The sequence below is a fragment of the Zeugodacus cucurbitae genome, chromosome 2 (assembly GCF_028554725.1).
Source record: "Zeugodacus cucurbitae isolate PBARC_wt_2022May chromosome 2, idZeuCucr1.2, whole genome shotgun sequence".
NCBI classification, from domain to species: domain Eukaryota; kingdom Metazoa; phylum Arthropoda; class Insecta; order Diptera; family Tephritidae; genus Zeugodacus; species Zeugodacus cucurbitae.
In genome coordinates this window covers 51073657-51089349 of record NC_071667.1, presented here as the reverse complement: position 1 = coordinate 51089349, position 15693 = coordinate 51073657, and the positions used below count along the sequence as shown (strand labels likewise).

Below are 15693 nucleotides of genomic sequence, written 5' to 3'. Positions count from 1 at the left end.
TACATACTTTTGTATTTATCTTTGCATGTATGTATGTATGGAGCTATCTGCAGACATGTACGAATTAAAAATTAAAGCAGATAAAAAACGATTGACAGGAAACAGGATGGAAAATGTTTGCCATCGAAAAGGGCCAAGTGCATATACAGTATACTCTCGAAAAGTAAATTCTCAGAAAGTAAATAATCGCGGAAAAGTTAATCATCTTTAAGATTACACATGCACCTCGAAAAAGTAAATTTTTTAATTTACTTTTCAGAGAGTGTGAATAAAAAATTCGAAACGAAGCAAGCAGCGTTTTTTACGATGTTGCAAAAACACTTACTCTCTTGTTTATCGCGTCTTTTTAGTAAATAAACAAGTAGGAGAGTTTAAAAATGAAAACGATGCAAATCAGGTGTCAGACTTTTTGAATTGTCGTACAAAAATGGTCAGAAAATATATTGCAAAAGAAAAAAAACAAAAGAATATTCAAGATTTTTTCTCTTCATAGTAAATACATATATATGTATGTAAATGTAAATATGTTTGTCATGTGAATCCATATGTTTTATTGAATCAAATAAATGAATGAATTTTTTAAGTTTAAAAATGCATTTAATATTATAAAAACAGATAATTTATGTACATATTTGGAAAAGTAAATTATTCGAAAAAGTAAATTACCCAAAATACCAATCGATTTACTTTTCGAGAGTATACTGTACATAGTAAATGTAAAAATAGATAGCAGAGATTGCAGACATATGCAACTAGCTGTAAATCGGAGGGAAAATATGCTGAGCCTTGATATTATTTTATATTTTTGTATATTATTTATTGTTCCAACTCGTCTAAAGTTAAGAAACATCCATTTTCAATTAAAGGTTCTGACCTAACTTAAAGCTCATTGCTAACTGTTACTACGTTTATGCTTCATTTCTACACGGTTATATTCTACATGCGTAAAGCCTATAAGCATAAACGGCAAATACTCTACTCGAGGTAAATTCTGAATTGAATTAAATTGAGGGCTGCCACGTATTATAAATATGTACGTATTTTCCAGATATAAGGGGTGGCATAAATCGGTTAAGAAGTGTTCGGGCAGAAATGCACGATCAAAACCGACCACTGACCGACCCAAAAAAAACCGGTTTTTCTACGAAAACCGACTACCCACTCGTCGAAGTTTTTGCAAAAAACTGGGGGGTTTTTAGCGAAAAATTGGCAATACGGGAACCCTGTATATGCAATTTGTCAAAACAATATACACCGGCACAAAAAATCAGACGTTCAACTTAACTCTAAATCCGTTTATGCATCCGAGTTGACTCGTCTACATACGTAAAGAAAATGTGTATATTCTATCCGGGTAAGGTTTGTTTCGTCGAAAAAAGACCATTTTTCATGATTTTTTTTCGAAAAAATTATAGCTGTAGGTTTATTTTACTTATTATTATATTAAAGTACAACATTTGGGGGATACTTAAAAAAAGTTTTATCGAAAAATAGCGACGAATAGCGGATTTATCGTCGATCTCTCCAGGCACCTCGAAAAAAAGTTGTTGTGCGGTGACCAGCCTACAGCATCACTGGATCATCCGAAACCAAAAAATCAAAATGCTTTCTTTAGTTTATTAGTTTGTCTTTCAACTGACGTCGAGTTTTCAAACCAAACCAAAATGACAATTTTAGACGAAAAATTCGACCTATTTGTTATTGTAAAATTGTTAGTAATTAAAATTTTTGGAAAAACTCGACGTCATTCGAGAGCTATATATATGTAGAATATTTGTTCAAAATTTCAAAACGATCGATGCAGTAGTTTTTTCTGTAGGCTGGTCACCGACTTTAAAAATGACATATTTGGGAAAATCGATTCAATGTTTTGTACACTCAGCGCAGATAGCTGGAGGTACCGTTATTCAACCTGCTGTAACTTCGTTAGTTTTTCTCCGAATGACCTGACTTTGACTTTAACACAATATTCTTGAGATGTTGATGGTTCAAAAAAAAAAAATAAAAAAAAAAAATGAAAAAAAAAGTTGTCATAAATACTCGCATAATTTGTACCAATAATAAATAAATGTGAACTCACCTCTTCACAGTGCGACACCGTTTGACATTTTCTGCCTCCTTTACACTATCCCAAGAATCGCCAACGCCCAGTGATGACATTTCATCCAAACGCTCTTCATCCTCCAAACCCGAATCCTCCAAACTGATGTGACAGCTGGTCATGGTGACCTCTTTGCCATTATCGCCTACCTCAATCCAATCGGATGTGCGTATACGCGCCGAACGTTCAGTGCCATATGGCGAAGAATCGGACGAACAGCCTGAAGGGCAACGCTTTCGAGGTGTACCAACACCGTTCAATTTATTATTACGATTATGCTTTTGCATATCATCTTCTTCACCATCTTCGGTGTCTTCTACATTGTCGGCATCGACATCCTCTGTGTCGGGATCCACATCTTCAATGGAATTGCACCGCTGACGTGTTTTGTTGTTGACGATGTCGTTGTTGCTGTTGTTCGAAATGTTGCTGCTTAATGAAACTTTTGATGTTGCTGTTATTGGTGTTGTTGCCTCATTTGAGTTTGTTGTTGTCAACTTGGTGATCGGCTCCGATACTGGACTGCTTAGTAGCGTTTGCTCTCTTTTAAACATTTTAGGTGTTTCGGCGCTAGTCAAATTCTCCATGGAGCTGCTTCTGTCACGCATTGCCGCCAATTCGGATATGAGTATCTCATGGAAAGCTGTCTTCTTCTCCGGTGACTTTAACATATTTTCGATGTTTCCAGCCGTGTCCTGAGTGCCGTCATTCGTATTGATATTTATGCGTGTACAATTATTGACCAGTTCACCGGTTGTAACGACAGTTACCGAGGTGCCACCAGCGGCTACGCTATGCTGTGTAGCCTGATGTTGCAGAGCAGGCTCGTGTTTTGTTATTACAGGCGAGTCATTGCCATGACGCTGTTGGTTAACCATGATTTCAGAAAACAAACGTTCGGCTGCGTTCTTCAAATTGTTCTTGAGCTCAACTGTCTTGCCACCGAGAAAAGTATTGGCTACACCACCCGTATTGATTGTGGTGATATTGGCACGTGATGTAAAGTTATCGAGTGTAGTTTTAGAACGGCGAAAAATGCTCACACCGGATGAGTTCGATTGTGTACCAGTGTTGATGGTAGAATCATCCAAGTCAAGCGTAGCGACAGGCACTTTAACAATTTTACGTGGACGCGGTAAGGGTTGCACCGATGTCGGCAACTGATCGAGCTGTATCTTGCCAACGCGTTCGAAATCAGCGCGTCCTAGACTGAGACGTGTATCCTTCAGACTGCTAGTCTGTGATTGTGATTTGGGCGAGCCACTACCCATGGAGTGATGGCGACTGAGATTGACGGCGCTGGCCGAAGTTTGGACGATAACGACATCACCACCGCCGTTGCTCATGTCTGTAGCACTCATTGTGACAGCTGGCAGTGGTACTGGACTTTTACCGGACACACTATTAACAGGCACTTTGGTGGCATTACCTTCCTTTTCCACTGGAGTTGTGGCTTCATTTTGCAACGGAGTTGTTGCTTTCGGTTTCATTGTTGGTATATCTGGTGCCTTGCGTAGCTTTAACGGTGGCTTCGGACCGAGTCTGTTAGTAGTAGTATTGTTGGTTGCTGTGGGCGATAGTGCTTCCGGACGTTTGGGTGCACTCATTGAGGGCGACTTATAAATAACCGTACGACCGCCAGCTCCGGCTCCAACTGAGCTCAACGTTGGTTTCTTCTGTATAATCGGATGTTGTAAATTGTGCTGCGTCGCCTCAGCTGTGTTCACATTGCCAACACTCACGCGACCACTCGAAGACAAAGTCGCAGTAGAACTGGTCGCTGTTGGTGATGCCATTGATGTGCCTGTTGTGGTATTTGTTGGTGTTGTCGCAACACGATTCTGTATCGGCGCTGTCGCAGCAGCATTCATAACTGATTCTCCGCTGCGTTGTGTTTTCAATAAACCCGCTGCGTGTGAGCCTGCATGCGATGGCCTCGGTGGGACGGGCGGTCCAGCTTTTTTCAACGGCATTGCCGGCACCGTTGTAGACATTATTGTTGTTGGTGTGGTTGACGTTGCCATAGCTGGTTTTGCCTAGGTATACACGCGATTCTCTTGTCGTCTATCTCCGTGGTCCGTCGTCTTACTTGCTGCGCCCAAGTCCACTCTATACTAGTACGGCTAGTAGCTATGCTTTATCGCTAGTCAATGTATGCTATGTATAACTACAGCTGTGTAGATCGTTTGTTGTTTATGTTGTTTATATTGGCTGCTGTTGTTCTGGCTCTGGCTATGGCTCTAGTTCAGACCGTTGTTGTCGGTCGTCACAATAACCAAATGAAAACCTGTATTTGTAGGTCACTTTTTGTTTGCGGTCCGTTGTCGTAGCTGCACTTTTAGTAGCACTAAACTTGTTTGCCACCGCACTTTCAGCTCCACACACCGCTCACCGCCTTTTGGTCAGTTGATTTTCAAATTTACTATGGCTGCATTCGCGTCGCGCCTTGCTACATATGTGCGCGCTCGTATATATTCGCAATAATGGCGTGTTTTAGCACCTTTGCCACCACAAAGCTGGCTGGCTGGAAGGCTGGCAGATTCTTGTCTACGGCGCAGGCGCGTTTGCTTTATTTTAGTTAGCCTGTTTCTACGCGATGCGCACGGCCATAATATCGGAGGCTGTGGCTGCGCCAATGTCTGTGTCTAAATTTGAATGTAGGTTAGTTGGGTACTTTGCCGGTCACTAAACGCGGTTTATTAACACTGCATGCGCTATACTCTCGTTTGTATATATAACTGTATCTGTTGTCTATTGAGAGTGACAACAACTAACTGACCGACCGCGACGCGACTCTGTATGTAGTCCCGATTCACTAAGTCCAGCGCGCTGCGTCTGTGTTGTACTCGTTTTCACGCTCGCGTTAAAAAGAAAAGTTTGCTACATTTTGCGCACACGCTCGGACATTCAAATATCGATTTAGGATGCCAATTCGCAGGCGTATGCGAAACTCACCGATTAACCACGACCACGCGCGCACTAGGCTGTTGAGGGAGGGAGCTATACAGTTGTTGCTGTTGTTATAAAATTGGGTTCACGTTTTACTTTTCACGCTTGACGTTCGTTCAATAAATCACACTTCACACTCGCGTCATCACACATGCGACCAGGCTACGGGTTGCTTAGTGGGGTAGGCAGGCAGGCACATTAGCACACATGCGCAGGCGTAGCAATGGGCAGCACTTTGGGAAAGGCGGTGGTACTCAACCGAAAATGTGGCATGAAGTTGAAAAATAATCAAAACTAAATAGATCACAAGCGCTGCGTTGCAATGAAAGCGCACTTTTCGTTTATGTGTATTTGTTGTTGTTAGGATTTCTGCTAACGTCACTGCACCTGGATCACTGCACTGTTTGTTATTGTTGCTTTTACAAGTATACACATATACATATATGTATGTATTTGTTATATTTCGGTTGGTTTTATTTTTGTTTTGTCGCTTTGAATTTTGTCTATTTTTAAACACGTACATATGTTTGCAAGTATGTATGTGTCTGTATTTTTACTTTTCGGGTGTCAGTGAAAGGTTTTCGATTTCTTACTTTGTTTTATATATTTTTATGATTTGCTTGAATTACTCTTTTGTTCAAATTGGTGAGGATTTACTCACCTTTCCTTTTCACCACTCACTAGTACTTGTGTAAATTGCTGTTGCAGTTATTATTGCAATGTTTTTGTTTTTTTTTTTCAAATGCTTTTTGTTTTACTTATGCACTCATTTGGAGCCTTTGTTAAGTAACACTAAATAGAGAGGGATGAATCGTAAGTTAGACACAAATTACAAGATTTTGAGATATTCACACAGTTATTGCTTTTTTCAATTGCAAAAACTAAATAAATCAAAAAAGATATTAAAAATAATAATTTAAAGTTTATAAAACAATTTTCACACATTAATTTATCATTAAAACATCATACAATTAATTCTATATGAAAGACCTATTTTTTATTAAATCATATTTTTCTATTATTAAGTTAAAAGCAAAGAATTTAAAAAAATAAAACTTTTAAATAAATATTTAAAATAATTATTTTAATGCTATGGTTTGTTTTAAAAATAAATTGTGATGGTAAATAATCGCGAAATATGCTTGTTTCGTATCTAAATATGGATCTTAATATTTTTTTAGTAAAACAACTGTAAAATAGTTATTTGTAAATTAATATTCGTATTTTACAAAATTTTAGAAAATTATGAAGAATTATATTTACGTTCGGAAAGATATTAAACTGATAATTATAACCACGAAATCATTTTTTGTTTAATTTTGCAAAAACAAATTTATTTAAAAACTAAATCATCAATGTGCTTCAGATAAGGTCGTCAAATTAAATTAATGCCTTATTAGCTTAGAAATTGAGTATCGAATAGTCATAATTTGTAAAGGTATTTAGGGTAAAAAACCACTATAAGAGTTAAACCCACACGGAAGCACATCAAAAATGTTGTCAAACTTTTTCGAATTAATAGTTCTCTACAATAGGTCCCTTAGGGGACCATGAAGCGATGTTTCGATAGTTTATTTTAAGTATTACTTATATGTCTTATATTGGGTTCACTTGGCTAAATCTTCTATAATTTACTACAAACCAAAATCAATTTCTACCATTAAAAACTGCTCACAATACTTCAAAAGAATTCTATAACTTGTCTTAAGAACAATTTTTTGTGCTTTCTTCGCTATTTACAAGCTAATCCTGACTACATGATTGACAAAATTTGCTCGTACTACTACTATAATTTGACAGTTAACCGTTAACAAAGAAATGTCAAATTAAAATCAGGGGTTTATAATGAAACAAAGGAGCACTGGACCGTTATTCATAATCATAAAATCTTAAAACGGATTTTCTATAGTTATATTTCAGCTTATTAATGCATATTTCTCGAGTTGCAAATACTAAAAGTCACTTCACTAATGATAACTAACGCAATTCGAAGGTAGTCCACATGCAAAAAAAAAACATTCTAAACCGTATGCCCTTGTACAAATACACAGTATTACTCAGCTTATAATTAGCAATTATCAGATAAATTTTTGCATAACTAAATAACATTTGTAAAATGCAGTAATCATCTTTATTATTATAGAACTGTCATTCATTTCGAATGAGTCATATGAGTTGTTACAGCGAATAAAAGCGGTTTGCCTCTTGAAATCTGCTTGAAATATATCTGCTGACTTTTATGCATATATTTTAAGCTATACCAGTTAAACTCACTACTTATATGAAGCGTGATAAATACCTAACCACAGCCCCAAAAGAATTTGCTCAATTAAAAAATAAAAACAAATAATTGCTAATATAAATAAAAATAGCACCATTTATATACTTTTTAACTATAACAAAATAATATAACGGTATTTTTTAACTCTTTTGATTCTAATTTAACTTTCACGCTGAAAGAGTTTAAATAAATTGAAATATTTAATTAATTTTTTTATTTCACTTTTAATGTTTTTAAAAGCAGAATATATTAAATTAAATCCAATTGAATCTACATGCAAAAGTACAAGTGTAAATTCTTTAAAAATAATTGGTCATACAAACTGATTAACTTCTGAGAATTTATTAAATTGCAGTTAACTCCGTTAGTTGAAATAAGTAAATGTTTATATAGCTGTAGTATGTGGTATACTACCCAGAAAATTTTATTATTTTATAAAAGAAATTTTAATTTATTTTTAAGAAAAAATCTGTCATTGGAACACCACTTGTCGAATCAAAATTGAAACATGAAAATTATATGAGTTTAATATTAAAATTTGCAAACAATAACATATTTTTATTAATTTATATTCAAACTCTGTAAATACGTTATTTAAAGCTTTGCTGAATCATCCGAAATTATTCATTCTTTTGGTAAAACCAAGAAGCAAATAAAAAAATATTGCAATAATTAAATGCAGTAAAAAAAATTAAAAAATGGGGTGATGTGGAAAAACGCGGAAACAAAGAAATCGTTTACAAGATTCTGTAAGTACAATAAAGTATTTATATTTTCACATTTCGTTGATAATGAAATCAATAAGTTCATATCAAACTCCAGAAATGGAACTCATACGAGTACGTCACGTCCAACGCTATGTTTGGGAGCAATTCAATTTTAGTTTGGAAATAGTTTAGAAATAGAGAGATTCTCATTTCAATTATTTTAAGAATTATCAGGTGTATCTTGCTAATACATAAATCAGCATTCTTATACTATAGCATAGATTTTTATCAAAGACGATGTAAAGTCTATTAAAGACGATTTGTGTTGAAACCGATTTTTTTCTTAATTTCAATATTTGTTGTGAAAGATTCAATCATTGTTGTTGAAAATTCTCGTTTTCAGAAAGCACGTAAAAATATTAACTATTTTTTTATAGAAATATCCATGCTTCTTCTGCCTCTTAAGATATACAGCAATTTTCCGAAATAACGAGCACATTAATTGTCAGGCCTATTCGTATTGTCGAATTTTTCGTTAATTCGAGTACTCACTTAGAGGTATGTTTTTCAATAAAAATGAGTTAAATATCCGTAAATTGCAGTTAAATAAATTATTTTATTAATTATTTGTTAAAAAATAAAAAAAACCATAACAAAACAATTAAAATCCAATAATGACACTTAAATTTGGTGTTGACCAATAATTTTAAGCTTTTTTATAAAATTCAACATTTTTTCAATTTGCACTTTTTTTAATTTTTTCAAGTTTCATTTTTAATTCTGGTTCGAAGTTATTTGATATTTTTCTCTTTCTTCATATGTCTTCTTCATGTTGTTCTTTAAACCGAGTACTTACAAATCCCCGATGTTCGTTATTTAAGGTACTCAATGTAACAAATTTGCTTGTTCGTTATAAGCGGAAACGTTAAAACGAATATTCGTTATTTCGAAAAACTACTGTATAATGAACTAGTTAAAACTCTTTCTTGATCTGACGTTTTTATCGAAAAATGCAAGAGTGATGTTTGAGTAGTAAATGCCAAAGTAAATTAAAGATCATTATATTTGAAAACTGGCAAAAATTTCAGTCAATCTTTTTTATAAAAAATTAAGTTTAAAGTCAAAAATGCCATATTTTCATAATCATATCCAAAATTAAAAATCTTGGGTTTTTAAATAATATAATTATAAATAAGATTTTGGAAACTTAAAAAACAAATTCTATGTGAAGTCATCGAATTCCATAAACATATATATAGCTTTTAATTTTTCTTCAAATACTTCTTGAATATTTAATTCTACTGAAAATATTACATTCAATTCTAATGTTTTCTTTAATTTTTAATTAACCAAAGTTATTCGATTTTCATATTTGACAAAGGGTAAAAAAAAATTTAAAAATTGTTTAAATTTCCTACAGATCTTCAGTTGTGACTGTTAGTTGGAATAAACATTTGCGTTTATTTACATAAATATGTATTGAGCTACTCTATATAAGCAAAATATATTTCTTGATATTCAAGTTTCGAAAAAAAGAATAAACGTGCCAAGAATTCTAAGCTCTTCTTCTTTCAAAATATAACACCCACTTCTTACTACGAACAATATTAAACGCAAACTAAACTAAAATGGCGAATAACCACTCAACTTTAACACCTTGAAACATTTATAAAACCAAAAGTGTTAATTAACTTCACTAATATTTTTTAATATAACGCGTTTTGAATGATTATTTTATGTAATTAGCAATTATTATTCTTGACATTTAAATTTTTCACTATTTTTTGCATTTTTATTGCTGTATTGATAATTGTACATTTAAAACACAGTCAATCACTAATATTTATTTCACTGTATGTATGTATGTAGACATATTTTCACTATTCAGCATACAACACTTTCTCAAGCCGAGCGTCTGCTAAATTTTATTTATTTAAATTTTCAGCGGAATTTATTTAATTCAATTTCATACGCGACAAATTGACTTGAATTGCACACTCCGGCTGAGACTGTGACAAATCCGCACACAAACAAACAAGTAGCCGTATCTTCATTTAAAACACACGTAACGTCAGCACTCCCACAGCATTTATTTATTCATTACTTTTTATGTTCATTGCTTCAGTGCGAGACGTCAGCTGGACACCGGTGAGTCTGCGTTCGTCTGTCCGTATTGTCTGGAATTAAGATGCTCAATTGTCAACTGCAATGACGAACCGCTGAGCATCAGTGGCACACACACACAAACTCACAAATTGTGGATGGCTAATTCATTTATGCACTTCTAAACGCACACACACAGGCATACATACATACACTGTAAATATATTTATTTTTCGTTCAATTGCATTATTATTATTGTAATCACTTTGCTTTACGCCTTTGTCACTTTGTTTGTTGTTTCACAAGCCTCATCTCAGGCAATATCTTAAGTGAACAAGATTAGCCTATTGTAAGGCATTACAATTTCTCTTCATATTCTTATCACCAGCCTTCACTATCATCGCACACACATACTTTGCATTGTATCCACTCGAGTATAAAAAAAACACCATCCGTTGTAATTCGTTTGCGATTCGTCGTTAACTTTGCTTTTGTGGCGAAACACAATTTGTCGATGATATCGCATCGATAGCGTGTTGTACCGCTTAGCACGAGAGCCCGAAACAAACTGAGGGGCTCTAAGCTCACCTTTGCCGTGGCTGCGCTGCGCGACGCTGCGCTTGGCCACTTAACCACTTAGCAAGCACACCCATATGGCCCCAAACGCTGCTCAAAAGCCATTCGCTCAGCTGTGCTCCTCTGTGGTTGCATGTGTTTAACTGTGTAAGTGTATATGAGTGTGTCGACCAGTTGCTGGTTGCATTGTAAGCAACGCTGTTTGCCTTCTGCGCTCATTCCTCGTTCTTGTGTAGCATACGGTGTGCTGCTGTCTCTCGCGCTGTCTGCGTCGTCTGGTGCGTCGCTGCTGTGAGTGTGTTTATTTTTATCGCAACTCCGCCGTGGTCATGCCACACAAAGCCAAGCCAAACCAAACAGTTATCACAACACACGCTCTACTCAATATATGTATGTAAGTAAGTGCGTTTGTATGTGGTTGCGGGTGTGTGCATGTTGACATGTATTAGTGCATCTCTGTGCCGGAGTGCACGGGCGTTCTCGCTGCTCATATACAGTTGGAAGTGTAAATTTGTATCTGTGTGTGAGTGAATGATGTTGCCATTATGGTAAATGTGTTCTTAAAAATAGTGGATTATTAGGAAGCAACATTTAAGATGAAATGATCGAGCGTTTTTTATGCGACATTTTCAACCCTTGAAGTGTTCAATCATTTAAGGAATATTCATAAATCTCATACATCATTAGACAAGTAGAGAGACGTATTTATGTTATATATGGACAAGCAAACATCTCATATGTTATTTATGAATCAAAATAAGATCGAGTCCAAGAACTATAGTAATAAATCCGACAATACTCGAATGATTAAAAAAAGAAAATAAATTGTCTGTCATTATGCTTGAGTCCTGTAGTCTTGTCAGCATTAGACCAGATGGATAGCTCAGTTGTAGTAACTAAAAATCTATCATCGTTATACATACATATATGGAATTGGAGTATATTAGATTTAATATGGAATCCGAAATGTTAAAATATAGTAAACGTTTTTCCTATATGATAGGAGGATTTCGATATGATAACGGGGAATTTCCACCAAGAGCATGCTCTTTAACTCCACGAAACTAGTTTTTTAGGACTTTATGGACTAGACTATTTATTTGAAAATCAGAGAGTACTATAACTGAGAGGACCATAGCGGTATCACTGAGTACTGCAAACCCGATGACCTTGCGCATAAGAGCACTCAAGCTTCAATCTCATCAGATTGGGAACAAGCTGGTGTTCCACTATCCTCCTGTATCATCCCATTGGATCAGTGGTCGTCGAATGAACACGGTAGGCGTTAAATAACGACCAGTACCTGTGTGACTGCAAGATCTTTCTGGCGTAAGGTGGATTGCAGGAGATATACTAAGCAATTTGCTCAGATCGCTGTAGGTAGGAGTCGTTATTGGACATTATCTGATAGGGCTGGATGCCGTGTGGCTAAATATACTGTCGGATGAAAATTGTCAAAATTGCAGGGATTCCCCAAAGCTAAGCTAGGTTAAGGTTAACTAAGAGAGAAACTACCAGAGTCATAATTATTTATTAGTATAGTATAACATAGAATGGTTGAATACTCAGTACTGATCATGTTATAAATAATAATTCCATTATAATATTCTAGGAACTTAAATACAAAAACAAGTTGATTTTTTACTAAAATAAATTATATTATAAATAAATATTCTGTAATTGGATTTGATATAAGGAAATCTGAACTCTCAACTACATTTCATTCCATCTGGCAGCACTACATATTTATTTACGAGCATTAGGGGAAACCAGTTGATTGTGCTTGTATTGGTGCTGGTGATGTGCAGATTTTCTTGAACATTTTTGGCCCCCAACACTGAAGAGCGTGCGCTGTTAGTTCGTGCCGGTGCACGGTGTAAACAAATTGTACAGGGTAACACTATAAACCAAAAACTGAACACTGATATGAATATATCATAAATGTTAATAGTTTATGCTAAAAAACGAACAACAGTGGGGATGCACTTGTTGGTGAATACAAAGAAATTGTTTAGATTTATTTAATTTTTAAGAAATTGTATGTATTTTAAGATATTCTGAGGATCGCACTGGAACGATCATGCAGCAATGTATACATATTTACATATATACCATCCATACGTCTTTGTATGTAGATCAAGCCTAATGCCAAGTGGGGTCGTTTCGTTTTTATTTACACCTAAAAAATTATTTAATAAGATACAATATTATTTTGGAAATGTCTGTCTGTCGTAATAAATACGCATACAAATTATTGGAATTCTCTTTGAGTTTCATAGCAGATATAAACATTAAAAGGGAAAAGACCTCCTGGCTATACGACAAAGTGGTTATATCCATTTAGAAATTGAAGGCCATTGAAACTTGGTGATTCAACAATGTTGAATCTTAGAGAGTGGGTTATCAGATAGGTTAATTTGGATTTAAAATATTGAATGAGCTTGAAGATCGTCGGATTAAAGAGCAAGTGTGTTAGATATAATCCCTCTGGAGAATATATGATTGGTATCAAACAATTCCAAGAAATTCTATGAACTAGGCAACGGATGCAGGTGGCGATGGAATAAAACATAACATTCAGGAAAGGAAGAGAGACGAATTTAAAAGAAAAATATATGTATGTGTTTGTCCAACGAAAATTGAAGTAAACGCATCTATCACGATCTTGAGATATGGATTTAAATTTTAAACAAAAGGTCACCAATAGAAGGTTCAAAGAACAAAGTTTAGAGGAGATTTTTTTACTGACAGCCACATTAACGAAAGAAAAATTTATTCAAAAACCCTTATTATAAAATAAATAATAAAACAAGTAAGGAAAGGCTAAGTTCGGGTGCAACTGAACATTTTATACTCTCGCAATTTTTTGAAGAAATTTTTTTAAGATAACATACAAATTAACCAATAAATTCGGCATAAAGTTTAATAGAATAACGAAAATCGTCATATACAGTATATGAGGGCTGAGGTAATTCCTGAACCGATTTCATTCATTTTCCCAAGCAAGGTACACTATATCTTATACGCTCAATTAATTTGGCTAAAATATCTCACATATTAACCAATACATATATGCGGAATAAAATCCACCGTATTTTTGAAAAACCTATAATTAGATATATGGGAGCTAGGATATGTTATGACCCGATTTTAACCATTTCTGGTACAGAGACACACTATTAGAAGAAAAAGATTACCTCTGAATTACATTAAGATATCTGAGAGTTTTACCGATATTTTCGGTGAAAAATTACCTGACTGAGTTCTTCATATTCGATATCCGGGGCGTTGACAAGTTATAGTCCGATTTCGACAATTTTTTCACAAGTGATACCACAGATCATATAAAGAATTTGTGTAAAGTTTTATTTCGCTATCTTCATTGGTTCTTTATGTATATATTATATAGTGATCTGGAATTCAAAATTGAGTTTTATGAAGAAGTTGTCGTGGTTGTGAACCGATTTCATCCATTTTCCTCACGTGTCATCGGGGTGTCAAGAAAATAGTATATACCGAATTTAATTGAAATCTGTCGAGTAGTTCCTGAATATGGTTTTGGACCCATAAGTGGGTGATGTCACGCCCATTTTCCATTTTATAAAAAAAATCCGAGTGCAGCTTCTTTCTGCTATTTCTTCTGTAATATTTAGTGTTTTTGACGTTTTTCGTTAGTGAGTTAACGTACTTTTAATAATTTTCAACCTAACCTTCGTATGGGAGGTGGGCGTGGTTATTATCCGATTTCAACTATTTTTATGGTGTGTGGTGGAGCACGTAAGGAATGACACTTTATGTGTTTTCGGACGGATTCGTCTCGTCACCCTGATCATTTTGATATATATAACCCGATATCCAACTCGTTTAGTTTCATGACTTACAAACAACCGTTATCTGAACAAAACTAGAATACTGTCTTAGCAGCTTTTGTTGCGAGAGTATAAAAAAATATGGAGGTAGTGAAGTGATTCAGAATTTATATGAGTACTCGCCATATTTTCACTTTTGACCTAAAATTTGTGTTAAAATGAGAGCTAGTCAAACCTATTTCAAAGGAATTTAAGGCATACAAAAGCCTTTCAATGTCGGTTTCTTCGAATGTTGGAAATAGTAATGACATCACATAGTATATATTGAAACATATTCAAATTTTTCGCAAGAAGAAGGAAATTGTTGAGATTCCTATAGCCTACCTACACGCTATCATAAGTTAGAGATGAACTTATATGTTTTTATTTAATAAGATAACATACAAATTAACCAATAAATTCGGCATAAAGTTTAATAGAATAACGAAAATCGTCATATACAGTATATGAGGGCTGAGGTAATTCCTGAACCGATTTCATTCATTTTCCCAAGCAAGGTACACTATATCTTATACGCTCAATTAATTTGGCTAAAATATCTCACATATTAACCAATACATATATGCGGAATAAAATCCACCGTATTTTTGAAAAACCTATAATTAGATATATGGGAGCTAGGATATGTTATGACCCGATTTTAACCATTTCTGGTACAGAGACACACTATTAGAAGAAAAAGATTACCTCTGAATTACATTAAGATATCTGAGAGTTTTACCGATATTTTCGGTGAAAAATTACCTGACTGAGTTCTTCATATTCGATATCCGGGGCGTTGACAAGTTATAGTCCGATTTCGACAATTTTTTCACAAGTGATACCACAGATCATATAAAGAATTTGTGTAAAGTTTTATTTCGCTATCTTCATTGGTTCTTTATGTATATATTATATAGTGATCTGGAATTCAAAATTGAGTTTTATGAAGAAGTTGTCGTGGTTGTGAACCGATTTCATCCATTTTCCTCACGTGTCATCGGGGTGTCAAGAAAATAGTATATACCGAATTTAATTGAAATCTGTCGAGTAGTTCCTGAATATGGTTTTGGACCCATAAGTGGGTGATGTCACGCCCATTTTCCATTTTATAAAAAAAATCCGAGT

At 34.7% G+C, this 15693-nt stretch overlaps 1 protein-coding gene across 1 annotated transcript in view; it reads right to left on the bottom strand.

Annotated features, from left to right (window-relative positions):
• Window positions 1-10718, bottom strand: part of LOC105214263 (probable serine/threonine-protein kinase DDB_G0278845) — a 104048-nt gene extending 93330 nt beyond the window's left edge. The window contains exons 1-2 of the mRNA XM_054226217.1: window positions 10556-10718; window positions 2081-5842 (exon numbers count right to left, since the gene is read on the bottom strand). Coding sequence (XP_054082192.1) covers window positions 2081-4125 — 2045 coding nt within the window. The 5' untranslated portion in view covers window positions 4126-5842; window positions 10556-10718. The remainder of the gene's footprint in view (window positions 1-2080; window positions 5843-10555) is intronic.
• Between the last annotated feature and the right edge of the window lie 4975 nt (window positions 10719-15693).